At 46.7% G+C, this 13,760-nt stretch overlaps 1 protein-coding gene across 2 annotated transcripts in view; it reads right to left on the bottom strand.

Annotated features, from left to right (window-relative positions):
• STK35 (serine/threonine kinase 35) overlaps positions 1-13,760 on the bottom strand; it is a 47,862-nt gene that overhangs the window by 5,308 nt on the left and 28,794 nt on the right. The window contains exon 2 of one of the 2 annotated variants that reach the window (XM_030211394.1): positions 1,985-2,740. In XM_030211394.1, the coding sequence (XP_030067254.1) occupies positions 2,016-2,740 (725 nt within the window). In that variant the 3' untranslated portion in view covers positions 1,985-2,015. The remainder of the gene's footprint in view (positions 1-1,984; positions 2,741-13,760) is intronic. The other variant, XM_030211395.1, reaches the window with a different exon arrangement.

Here is a 13,760-nt window from a genome sequence, read left to right as displayed (position 1 = left end):
TTTAAAAGGTTTGGATAAGTTCTGAGAAGTACAATGCATAAACTATTATTATGGCAGACCTGGGGAAAAGCCATTGCTTATCTCTGGGGGTTGGAAACAGGGAATATTGCCACTTTTTGGTCCTCTGCCAGGAATCTGAGATCTGGATTGGCTACTGTTAAACAGGATACAGGACTAGATGGACAACTGGTCTGACCCTGCATGACAATTCTTATGTTCACTTTATGGTATGACTTCAAACAGGAATCTTCCTTTATAAAGCTGCTGCAGGGGTTTACTCTGCGTTGTTTAGAGACATCCTCTACAATTATATGGGACCTTTGGAGTAGAAACTGCAGTCAGTACAGCTAAGGCACCTACATATGGAACCCATATCTGAAGTGTGTGTTAAGAGTAAAACTTGTCTACTGCCGATTACTGTTTAGACTCTGTTTAAATCCATTTATCTACATGATTACCCTATGCTGAAAGCATGTGGTTAAACTAATATCGCATCACTTCACTAGGAAATGCCCTAACTCAAAGCCAATCCCTTGCAATCAATTCTAAAAAGCAGCTTGGGCCCTCACAACTTCCACAATCAACAACCCCCGTCCTCATCCTGAACTCCAGAATCCCAGATTACAAAAACAGCATTAAGCAAAAACCCCTCTCCCCAGACACTCAGTTTCTATCCAAAGCACATATGATAAAGGGATAAGCAAATGTTAAAAATGGTGGGGGGGGGGGGGCACTATTTTCCTCTTGTCTGTGAGAATTATAAGAACTGCGAGTGGAACAGCTGTCTAGTGGTTAGAGCAGTAGACTGAGAACCAGGAAAACCAAGGTTAAAATCCTGCTAATGCTCCCCGTGACCTTAGACAAATCACTTCACCCACCATAAAAACACTTAGAACTATCAATGGACAGGTGTGAGCTGAATCTCAAAGTTTCCTCAGCTACTTACAACACTTACCTCTCATATACCACTGGGCCACGCAGCAATCAAAAGTGGCCCTTGTCCAAAGAAGTCTGGAAAACAGAGGTTAACCACAAGCCTAGAACTAGTTTTAAACGGCTGTTTAGTACTGTACTCAAAATACAGCTTTAAAAAGGACAGCTGTAGTATAACACTAAATATTCAGGGCACAACAGTAAGAGTGCTGCCATTCCGCTCAAGGACAAATTAGGAGGAGCACTGTTCTCATCTACCACTAGTTGTGCCCTTTAGAAACTGCTACATGGCCATTTGTTTTCTGATTTCTGCACTGAAAGCATTTCCTCCCAGGCAGCACCAGGCCAAGAGAGTATGGGAGGGGGGAGGGAAATCACTAAAACCTGTTTCATTGAGCAGACACAGTAGAACTAATACTTCTGCCCCTCACTTCAGAGACGGAGCAAGGAGGGACCCACCTGAAACAGAACTACTAATCACTTCTAGTGCTTGGGATTTCATGACAACACGCTCAACAAGTATCCCTCTTCAGAGAGCTGAAATCATGTACCCATTTTTCACTTCTGACTCTGCTTACAGAAGTGCTGCTAAACTAACCTGCTTCACATATCATTTCAGCTCAAGTTTTTAGAGTCCGGGGGGGGGGGGGGGGGGGGGGTACCTTTTGTATAAAAGATTCACCCTTAGCTTCTCCCTCCACAACCCTGAAGGGTTGGTTCATCCATAACATCCAACTATTCACAGGGTAGTGCTAGGCCTAGAATAGTCCAATAGAGAAGGATAGAAACATTTTTTTAAAAATAAAATAAACTGGCTCCACAAATCACATTTCAGCTGCTGGTATTTTTTCAGCTCTGGCGAAATGAAAATCCTCCATCCAACTAACTCACCTTCCTAACCCCATTTTCCCTCTCCCCAGCAATGCTGAAACATACTATCACTCCTATCTTAAAGATCCTCTTTCACAGCCCCTCTTTTTAGTACCAAGATAACTCCCAACCCCCTCCCCCCCCCCCCATCCCCAGACAGCCAAAACTGAGTGACACTCACCAAGAGGTGTAGGTGAACAATCTCCCTGAATTCAAGCAGCACACGTGACTTGGTCCATTCTCGTTTCAAGCTCAAAAGCATCAGGACGATCCTGAGGATTTGCAGCCAGCATGTCCTTCAGAAGCTGCTTGATCCCGTCAGACATGGAAGTCCTCCGTTTCTGAGGAATATGCAGCTCCATCTTTGGATTCTCCAGCAGCGCCTCCCCAACAGGTACAATCTCAGAGCCTTGCTTGATGTAGGTGCCAAGCAACTCTTTCTTAGAATCTGCATCAATGAAAGTGATTCTCTCAATCATGGCCCACATGATGATGCCCAGAGCAAAGATGTCTGCTTTAGCTGTGTAATGTCCCTCCCACACCTCTGGAGCCATGTAGAAATCTGAGCCACAGGCAGAGGACAGCCAATACTTATTAAGGTTCACCATCTTATTCTCCATGCCACCTCCTTCACTACACTCCCTGCTATGGGAAGTCAGGCCAGCACACACTTTGCTAAGTCCAAAGTCAGCCACTTTTAGCACAGGGGAGCCAGAGCGTTCCGTGATTAAGATATTGTCAGGCTTCAGGTCTCGGTGCACAATATGGTTTTTATGCAGAAAAGCAATGGCACTTGTCAATTGGAGCATGAAGCTCTTGTTTGTTACAGGGTCTGGTTTGCGAGATAACACATACTGATTTAAATCCCCTCCTTCACAGAACTCCATGACGAACCAGAGGTAGCAAGCTTCTTCTGGGTACCCCAAGATCCGCTCCCCTGAAAAAGAAAAGCAGCACAGTAGACTGAGAAGGACAATAAGTACACAAGCTGACAAAAGACCACTATCTCTGTGTTCCAGTATTACAAAAGTGGGAGGAAACTGCCCCAGTCAAGGAAGACTTATAGGCAATCAGTGCTTAAGAATTTATCAAATACACTGTGCCCAAGAGCAACAGTAACAGTGTTCTGCTGCCAGAGAAAAAGCCATGCAGAGGGGTGTGTGAGAAGCCATAGACTTGTTAAGATCATTCATTTCTTGCTGCTGGCACATCACACTTGGGGCTCTGAGACAAGCAGTCAGTCAAGGTCAGAGGGTGAGAGTTTCTATTTACCAACCTAGAGTGTGCTTGATATGTTTCTATTGCTTAAAATGCACAGAAAAGAAAATCAATTACTGAAAATAAAACTTTTTAACTCTTGGCAGAAATACGGGGGTCTTGGGTATCAAAACAGCAAGGAAAACAAGCAAAAAGATAGATTAGGATAATGAACAGTCTCACAAAGGCTAAAGTATAAGGAGAAAATTATTTGTACCTGTTAAATTTCCTTAAATACTGTTAGCTCAGTTCAGATGAATGGGGTTGTGTCTCCCTACCAGCAGATGGAAGTAGGGAGAATGAACTCTTCAGTGGCATCTCTAGTATAGACTGGTGCAGACTGGGAACCTTCAGTGCTAAAGTAGCTCAGTGTGATCAATAAGGTTAAAAACCCCACAGGAATCACTGCAGAACAACTTACCAAACTCTTACACCAAGGAAACTATGCACAAAAGAAGGCTGAAGGGAGAGAGTAAATGAATCCCAGAAACATCCCCCCAAACTGTAGTGTTCCAGGGCCAGTCCTGGACTGGTCTAGAAGGACTCAATGAAAAATAATAAGTATGAATACATTTCACCTTCCTTTTCATCCTGCTAAACCAGTCCAGACAAATAGGATGCACAAATGCAGTATGTCATTGGGGGGGGGGGGGGGGGGGGGGAGAGAGAGAACATGCCCCCCTAAATGATGATGGCTCTGCAAAAAAATGCTTTGTTCCTGGCCAGAACATAGAAAAATAAAGGCAGATAAAGACCATATTGCCTCTCAAGTATGCCCATCCATCCTCTCTCCTATGTATTTGTACCAAGCTTTCTTGAATTCAGATGATCGTCTCCAACCACCACCACCTCCACTGGCAGGCCATTCCATGAATTCACCACACTGTCACTCCTGAGAATATCCGCCTTTCACCAGAACGTCTTTCAATTGAAAGATTACCTCCTGTGCATTTGCACCACAGAGGTATTTTTAAATGTTGTATTTCCACCCTACTACCTTTATTCTTTGGTGATTCTGCTTGACTTCAGGATGGCAAGAAAAATCTCACTTGTCACCATGGGACTGGAAGGATCCTTTTGATTTCTTTTGCAGGAATCAGGAGTAGCAGTAGTCCTTTTGCTGGCTTTGACTCACCATGAAGGCATGGGTCATGGGGTATGTCAGAGGTACCCGATTAGTCAACTTTCCCCTTCCTCCAATAGGAGGCTGTTGTGTCACCCAGGGAACAGAAATGGGAAGGAGAGTATGGGGAGAGAAGTTATATCTAATGTTGGTGTGGCAGGTTGCAGAGATGCAGGTTAGAATGAGGTAGGCTGCTCAGTTCCTTAAAGGATGAAGGCTGTGTCCTGCACAAATCTGAAGTCAACAAGGCACCATGTGCATCAGATATAGCCTTGCAGAGAAAGGGGAAAACTTGAGTGGGACCCTTGGCTCAGGAACTAGAAAAGGCATTACCTAAGGGCACTTCAAGAGTCAGAGGGGGATGACTTTGCAGGCCTGCTAAGCTTCAGGGTGTTGCTTATCATGTTTTGATGCCTTGTGTGCAGACCAGACTGCCTCTGTACATAGGTCAGGCACCTTTTGGTCATTGGTGACAGGTGGTGTACAGGCTTTTACTTGTTGCTACTGGGTTGTGCAGATTGAGCCAATATGGCCTTTGTGGCTGCAAGAAACAGGGCATAATGATCCCTGTCCAGCTTCAGGAGTTGACAGAATGTGCCTTTGGTACTGCTAGGTATCTGGGTGGTGTAAGCATAGAGCAGCACTCAGACATAAGCCATGAGCTGCTCCCACTCTCAACTGTGGAGTGAAAGATGCATCCGGTTGGGTAGAAGGGGGAAGCTGGAGATGCATCCTTTGGATAGGTCTCTGGAGGGGACCAAGACTGAGACCGGACCCAAGGCTTGAGCTGCCACTGCCGCAAGGCAAGAGTAGATAGACAAGAGGTGTGTGAAGGTGAAATCCAAGACCAGAGTTCATCTGACAGTCCCTTGAGGTAAGAGCATAGCTTTGAAGTTAAGTTTTGCTTGAGAAAAGGGAGTTGTATTTACTTTTTTTTTTAAACATTTTTGTGGTAGGCATCCACGAAGGAGAGCCGTGACCACTGAGGAGCACGGACAGACTGAGAAGGGACATGTTGCAGAACAGGAAGCCAAAATGCTTTTGAGCTGGACAGCAGCCCTGGCACAATTGTGGCTGATGTCACTAACAAGCGTTCCTGCATAGTCCCCGCACGTCTGTGGACAAAGTGATGATACTTACTTGTAGCAGGTATTCCAAGGACAGCAGGTCTTATATTCTCACAATTGGGGTAACATGATCCCACATTGCCTGGTCTGGAGCTTTTAAAAAACTGCTGTCCTCTGAAAATACCAGCTATAGGTAAATATCTTCACTTTCTCTGAGGACAGACCATAATTCTCACAACTGGGGTATCCCTAGCACTCAGGCTCATCGAAAACAACACACACTGGTCAACTGGGCCTCACAACGGCAAGGACAGTACTCAGATTAACCTGAAAACTATATACACACTGAGTGAGAGAGAACAGAATAAAATGGGCCTAGGAGGGTGAAATTGGATTGTAAGCCCCAAACAGATTCTGCAAAACTGTCTGCCTGAACAGACTTTCGCATAGGGTATCCTGCTCAAGGCAGTACTGAAGACCATGTCGCAAATTTCTTCAATGGAGGCCGATTGCAAGTTGGCTACTGACACAGCCATGGCTCCGACATTGTGAGCCTTGGCATAACCCTCCAAGTCAGCCAAGCCTAGGCATAAGTGAAAAATACAACCTGCCAGGCAATTAGAGGTTGTGCGTTTTCCCAATGGCAACCTCAATCCTATTGGGTGGACTGTCTGTGGGGCCTTGTCCACTCCATGTAATAGGCCAATGCTCACTTGCAGTCTAAGGTGTGCAAGTAGGATGGACATGAGGTTGGGGAAAGAATGTTGGCAAGACAATCGAATGGCTCAGATGGAACTCCAAAACTTCCTTCGGCAGGAACTTAGGGTGCATGCGGAGGACTAATCTGTTGTGATGAAACTTAGTATAAGGTGCATCCACTACTAGGGCCTGAAACTCACTAAATCTACGAGTTGAAGTGTAACAGCCACACAAAAATGACCTTTCAGGTCAAGTACTTCAGATGGCAGGAATCCAGTGGCTCAAAAGGAGCTTTCATCAGTTGGGTGAGAACAACGTTGAGGTCCCATGACACAAGCAGACGTTTGGCAGGAAACTGACAAAAGTAAACCGCTCATGAAGCGAACAACTAGAGGCTGTCCAGAGATGGGCTTACCTTCTACACGTTGATAAGCACTAATTGCACTGAAGTGAACCCTTACAGAATTGGTCTTGAGACCAGACTTGGATAGGTGTAGAAAGTATTCAAGCAGAGTCTGTGTAGGGCAAGAAATGTCTAGAGCCTTGCCTTCACACCAGATGGCAAACCTCCTCCATTTAAAAGAGTAACACCTCTTAGTGGAATATTTCTTGGAAGCCAGCAAGACCAGGTAGACACCCTCTGAAAGACCTAGGGAAAAAAATTCTAGGCTCTCAACATCCAGGCTGTGAGGGCCAGAGACTGAAGGATTGGATGCAGAAAAGATCCCTCATTCTGCACGATGAAGGTTGGAAAACACTCCAATCTCCACGGTTCATCGGAGGATAACTCCAGAAGAAGGGGGAACCAGATCTGCCGAGGCCAGTAATGTGCGATCAGAATCATGGTGCCGCAGTCTTTCTTGAGTTTCAGTCAAGTCTTCCCCATGAGAGCAATGGGAGGATATGCATACAGAAGATTGTAGATACTTCCGGCGGGCTGGAAGTATCAGAATGTGTGTATATTAATCCTTTCGTCCAGAGAGCACAGCCAATCATTTTCCTGAAACACAGGGTGAAGGGTGCCCAGGGAAACCACCCTGAACCTTTGTTTGATAAGGAATTGGTTCAGGGCACTTAGGTTTAGGATGGTACGCACCCTCCTGGGCCTTCAGAAGGGCCAAGAGTTCCTCTGCAAATACCTGCTCTCGGTGGCAATTTGGAGGCTTCTGATGCCATTTAGGGCGTATCTGAGACGGACTATTTGGAAAACCCACCGGTCGAAGATTATAAAAAGGGGCCATCTTTCATGGAAAAACTTCAGCCCCCCCCCCCCCCCCCCCAAGTTGTCCAGGACGAACACTGGCAGTGGCTATACTCCGCTGAAGCCAGTCAAAAGCTTTTCCCCTGCATTGACTGGGGAGCAGCAGGGGCCTTAGGTGAACACTGCTGATGGGAACGAGTGCACTGGGGCTCATCCTGAGCAGGCTGGCAACAGGTGGTGGCGTACCTACGCCTCCAATAGTAGTAGGCACCCCTTCTCGACATGCCAAAACACTTCCTAGATAAGGAAGCACAAGCTAAAGATGCCTGGTGGGAGAGATAAGAGATGGTATCAGTATGTTTTTTGATTAGGTCAGCGACCTCCTCAACTTTCTCTTCAAAAAGGTTATCCCCTGGCATGGGGCATCCACCAACCTCTGCTGTACCACTGGCTTCAAGTCAAACACAGAGCCATGAGAGTCTGTGCATCGCTATATTTTGGGCAGAGACCCTGGATGCCACATCAAAAGTGTCATATGCACCCCTAGCCAAGAAACACACCTTCTGCTGCTTGGTCAACTTGCGCAGTGACTCGGCCTGCTCCGGTAGGAGACAGTCTGCCAAATCCAGCATCTTGTGCACTGAGTCCCGCAAGTAGACACATGTGAACAGTTGGTATGACAATGTGTGACATGAGCATAGAGGCCTGGAACATCTTCCTCCCAAAAGTCCAAGGTCCTAGCTTCTCTGCATTGGTTAACCAAAGCATAGTCTCTAGAACTCCTGGTTCTTTTGAGGGCGGATTCCACCACCATGGAATGATGAGGCAACTGGGACTTAATAAAACCAGGCGTACTGTGGATTTGGTACACAGTATTGATCTTCTTGGGCAGTACTGTGACAAAGGGGTCTCCCAATTCCAGATGGGAACCTCCTGCAATACCATGTGAAAAGGGACAGCCGCAGCCTCTCTAGAAGGAGACTAGTAGTCCAGAACCTCAAGCATCTTAGCTCTGGGCTCGTCCTCCACCTCCAAAGGAAATGGAATGGCAGCTGCCATTTCCTTCACAAAACAGGGAAAAGAAAGGCTCTCGGGGGAGATTTTCTCCTTTCAAGTGGAGGGGAGGGTTCACAGGGGATGCCACAGGACTCATCTTCCGGCGACACTGATGAGGAGCACTCATGGGAGTCAGTCAAAACCTCCTCATGGGAGGGCCTAGATCGAGCCTGCCTCAACTTAACTTTAACATTGCTTTTGACTCTTAACCACTTGTAACCACTCGCCTCCACCTACCCTCCTCTCCTCCTTCCTGTACACATTGATTTGATTACTTTATTTTTGTCTATTAGATTGTAAGCTCTTTGAGCAGGGACTGTCTTTCTTCTATGTTTGTGCAGTGCTGCGTACGCCTTGTAGCGCTATAGAAATGCTAAATAGTAGTAGTAGTAGGAACAATGGCCTTGAAAAGGGTGTCGAGGAGTTGGCTCCTGCCTCAACTCCAGCAAAGCTTCCTCCAACATCGAGGGAGTACCGGCTTGGGTGGCCGTCGACACCAGCATTGGAGACCGCACTGCAGGCCCAAGGCCAAGCAGGGTCGTAACGGGAGGCAGGGTAGGCACAAGAACCCCCGATGCCAATGCACACCGTTGCAATAAGCAATCCAGCAGCTCTGGGAACAAGGCCCGGACACGCTCATTGAGGGCTGACATTGGGAAAGGCTGTGGCGCTGGCTGCTGGGAGACTGACGCATCAGCACTTCCTGAATGGATGGGGAGCTGTCCTCCCAGCGTCGATACTTCTTAGGTGCCAAATACCTTGACGTCCCGGAGCTCTAGGCACCGTGTGTCAAAGGTGATCAATGCAGGTGCTTCTTGGCTCTCTCTCAAAATCAGTCAAGGCTCCTCGGTGCCGACAAGGACAACATTGAATCTTCACATTGTCTCAGGGTCGGGTCCAATGCCGGCCAGTCCTGGGGGGCCCTGCACAGCAGTCGACAGCGAGGCATGTGGAGACCTATGTAGAGTCACTGGATCTGGCTCAAAATATCCTCTCTCAGATCCTCTCTGGCTAACTGGGTCCGTTTCTTCATATGAAGACAGAGGACACAGTTAGCAGGGCTATGGTCAGGCCCTAAACACTGAAGACACCAAGAATGGGTGTCCTTACCAGAGATGGTCCGACTGCACCTGGTACAGCACTTAAAACCACTGGAAACCTCTGTGGACACGGAAGGGAAAACTTCCGCAGCCAAATCGAACAATGCTATGATGCCAAAAAAAGGGGCAAGGCACAAAAGAACGCGGCTGAAGTCAAGGCCAAAAAACGGCCCAGTGACGCAGGAAAAATAAAGGAACGTAAGAGTAGGCACACTAGGTCAAACCAATGGTCCATCTAGCCCAGTATCCTGTTTCCAACAGTGGCCAAGCCAGGTCACAAGTACCTGACAGAAACCTGTAAGTGAGAAAAAAGGACTAAAAACAAAGGAAGAGGGAACCTGAACACAGGAATGCCAAAAACAACACACAAAAAAATGCCGAAAGGCACTCAGGAAGCTCTTCAGACTAAGTAGTGTGAAGAGCAGGACAAAGTGTCGACCATCCTTTACCATGGTAGAAAAACTGCAGTAACCACACTCTCACAGTGGGTGAGAATGCATTCGTGTATGCACAGTGGAGCACGCCTTGCACACCACAAATGACCTTTTAAAGCTTGTTAAAAGCTCCAGACCAGGCAATGCGGGATCGCGTTGCCCCAATTATGAGAATTATGACCTGCCTGTCCTCAGAGAATGTATTTATTATGGAAATGGATACACTAGAACTGCTTTATAGATACTATCCTGATGGCAGCTAGGAGACAATCTGGGCTATGGAAGCCAGATGTTTCTTCCCATTTACTGAAGCATGGATTTTGGAGTTGAGGAAGTGATGTCTGTAGAAAATAAAATGTTTAACTGGACAATGAAGAAAAACTATTGGGTAGATGTGGATCTCTTTTCTGGATTTTGGTGGTGAGCACAGGAAGGTAGAACAGACAATGCAGAATACTGGCAGACTTATTTTGTTGGGAAAAGGGGGCAGTGGGTGAATGCTTTGAACTTAATTTTTAAAAATAGCATTTTGTTACACATACTGGGCACTATTAAATGTAAGATAACTGATGGTGGAAATCTTTTTCAAACACCATGGCTGGCTCTGGATGAAAGTCTCTTGTATTCTCAATGGAGAAGGGTAGTTAGTGGGGTTCCCCAAGGGTCTGTGCTGGGACCGCTGCTTTTTAACATATTTATAAATGACCTAGAGATGGGAGTAACTAGTGAGGGTAATTAAATTTGCTGATGACACAAAGTTATTCAAAGTCCTTAAATCGCGGGAGGATTGTGAAAAATTACAAGAGGACCTTATGAGACTGGGAGACTGGGCATCTAAATGGCAGATGACGTTTAATGTGAGCAAGTGCAAAGTGATGCATGTGGGAAAGAGGAACCCGAATTATAGCTACATCATGCAAGGTTCCACGCTAGGAGTTACGGACCAAGAAAGGGATCTAGGTGTCGTCGTCGATGATAGATTGAAACCTTCTTGCTCAGTGTGCTGCTGCGGCTAAGAAAGCAAATAGAATGTTAGGTATTATTAGGAAAGGAATGGAAAACAAAAATGAGGATGTTATAATGCCTTTGTATCGCTCCATGGTGTGACCGCACCTTGAATATTGTGTTCAATTCTGGTCACTGCATCTCAAAAAAGATATAGTGGAATTAGAAAAGGTGCAGAGAAGGGCGACAAAAATGATAAAGGGGATGGGACGACTTCCCTATGAGGAAAGGCTAAAGCGGCTAGGGCTCTTCAGCTTGGAGAAAAGGCGGCTGAGGGGAGATATGATAGAGGTCTATAAAATAATGAGTGGAGTAGAATGGGTAAATGTGAAGCATATGTTTATGCTTTCCAAAAATACTAGGACTAGGGGGCATGCGATGAAGCTACAATGTAGTAAATTTAAAACGAATTGGAGAAACGTTTTCTTCACTCAACGTTTAATTAAACTCTGGAATTCGAAACCAGAGAATGTGGTAAAGGCAGTTAGCTTAGCGGAGTTTAAAAAAGGTTTGGACGGCTTCCTAAAGGAAAAGTCCATACACCATTATTAAATGGACTTGGGGAAAATGGGAAAATTAGGTTCTTACCATGATAATTTTCTTTCCTTTAGTCATAGCAGATGAAGCCATTACGTATGGGTTGTGTCCATCAACCAGCAGGGGGAGATAGAGAGCACTCAACTTTTCTCAGTGCCTCATGGCCAGCTAGCTCCACTGCCTCTTCAGTATTTGAAGCTTCCAAAGCACTATGGCAAACCGCAATGGGAATAACATGAACTTTCCTCACAGCGAACGATGGCCCCTTAACAAGGGCATGAACTCAAAAAAGGAGGGAATGAACTCATCCTCCTGAAGGGAATAAACTCGTCCTCCACTTTGTATAAACGGAGGGAATACTTGCATCCTCCTGGAGGGAATAACCTCATCCTCCCAAAACATGAACTGGAGGGAATGAACTCATCCTCCTATAACTGTAACAAGAATCCTGAAGACTGTTTTCCGACTCCCCAAGGAAGGAATATAACTTCAGGAAACAAGAACAGCACCTAAAATCAGAATCACTGCAATACAATCATACAGGGAGGGCTCATGGCTTCATCTGCTATGACTAAAGGAAAGAAAATTATCATGGTAAGAACCTAATTTTCCCTTCCTGGTCATCAAGCAGATGAAGCCATTACGTATGGGATGTAACAAAGCAATCCCTAAATAAGTTGGGAACAAGCCACACCACGCGCTAGCACCTGTGCTCCAAAACGCGCATCCCTCCTGGCAGCCACATCCAGCCTGTAATGTCGGGCGAAATAGAGCTTAGAAGCCCATGTTGCAGCACTGCAAATCTCATGAAGAGATAGTGCTCCAGTTTCCGCCCAGGAAGAGGAAATCGCTCTTGTGGAATGTGCCTTAAAGGCTTCAGGCGGAGCCCGGCCAGACAGCAGATATGCTGAAAAGATAACTTCTTTGAGCCAACGGGCAATAGTGGCTTTAGACGCTGAAGACCCTCTGCGTGCACCTGCAAACAGCACAAAAAGATGATCAGAGGTCCTGAAAGAAGGTAAAATTATGTATAATCATACCTGATAATTTTCTTTCCATTAATCATAGCTGATCAATCCATAGACTGGTGGGTTGTGTCCATCTACCAGCAGGTGGAGATAGAGAGCAAACTTTTGCCTCCCTATATGTGGTCATGTGCTGCCGGAAACTCCTCAGTATGTCGATATCAAAGCTCCATCCGCAGGACTCAGCACTTAGAGAATTACACCCACGAAGGGACACTCTGCCCAGCTCACCACCGCCGAAACGGGGGAGGGGAATTAACCCAGCTCATCCCCACACAAGTGGGGGAGGGGAATCCGTCCAGCTCATCCCCGCGGAGCGGGGGAGGGACACCACACCCGCCGATGCGGGGGGATCTGGCTTATCCTGCAACCGCAACCGCGGGAGGAGCTGACTGACCCTAACACCGCCGAAGCGGGAGGGGTACAAAGCTGCCCTACAGCCGCACGAAGCGGGAGGGAGTGCCGGCAGAATTTTAAGTCTCAATCCAGCCCCGTAAAACGGAGGGGAGAGGAATGCAGCAGCTCACTGTAACACAAACTCGTCTTAACTCTTGAAGAATCCAAGTGAAAAAACTTGAACACGAAGTCTTTCTGAAGTAACTGAAGACTAAACTTGAACCTGAAATGCAACCAGAATAAAAACAGTACAGATATCTGGGAGGGGCTATGGATTGATCAGCTATGATTAATGGAAAGAAAATTATCAGGTATGATTATACATAATTTTACCTTCCATATCATCAAGCTGATCAATCCATAGACTGGTGGGATGTACCGAAGCAGTACTCACCCAGGGCGGGACATTGAAATCCCTGACCTCAACACTGAAGCTCCAAACCGGGCCTCCGCCCGTGCAGCCACAGTCAAACGGTAATGCTTGGAGAATGTATGAGCCGAAGCCCAAGTTGCCGCCTTGCATATCTCTTCCAAGGAGACGGATCCGGCCTCTGCCATCGAGGCCGCCTGAGCTCTTGTGGAGTGAGCCTTCAGCTGGATAGGCGGCACCTTCCCCGCGGCCACATAAGCCGCTGCAATGGCTTCCTTGACCCATCTTGCCACTGTAGGCTTAGCAGCCTGCAGACCCTTACGAGGACCTGCACACAGGACAAACAGATGATCTGACTTCCGGAAATCATTGGTCACTTCCAAGTATCTGATGATGATTCGTCTCACATCCAGATATTTAAGAGCAGAGTACTCCTCTGGGTAGTCCTCCCTACGAAAGGAAGGGAGACAGAGCTGCTGATTCACATGGAATCGAGAAACAATCTTGGGCAGGAAGGAAGGCACTGTGCGAATAGTCACTCCTGCCTCAGTGAACTGCAGAAAAGGCTCTCGACAAGAGAGCGCCTGGAGCTCGGAAACTCTTCTGGCTGAAGTGATAGCCACCAAAAAGACTGCTTTCAACGTCAGGTCTTTCAGAGATGCCCTCGACAAGGGTTCAAAAGGCGGC

Source organism: Microcaecilia unicolor, chromosome 8, assembly GCF_901765095.1.
Source record: "Microcaecilia unicolor chromosome 8, aMicUni1.1, whole genome shotgun sequence".
Taxonomy (NCBI): domain Eukaryota; kingdom Metazoa; phylum Chordata; class Amphibia; order Gymnophiona; family Siphonopidae; genus Microcaecilia; species Microcaecilia unicolor.
This window is presented reverse-complemented; position numbering and strand designations above follow the sequence as displayed.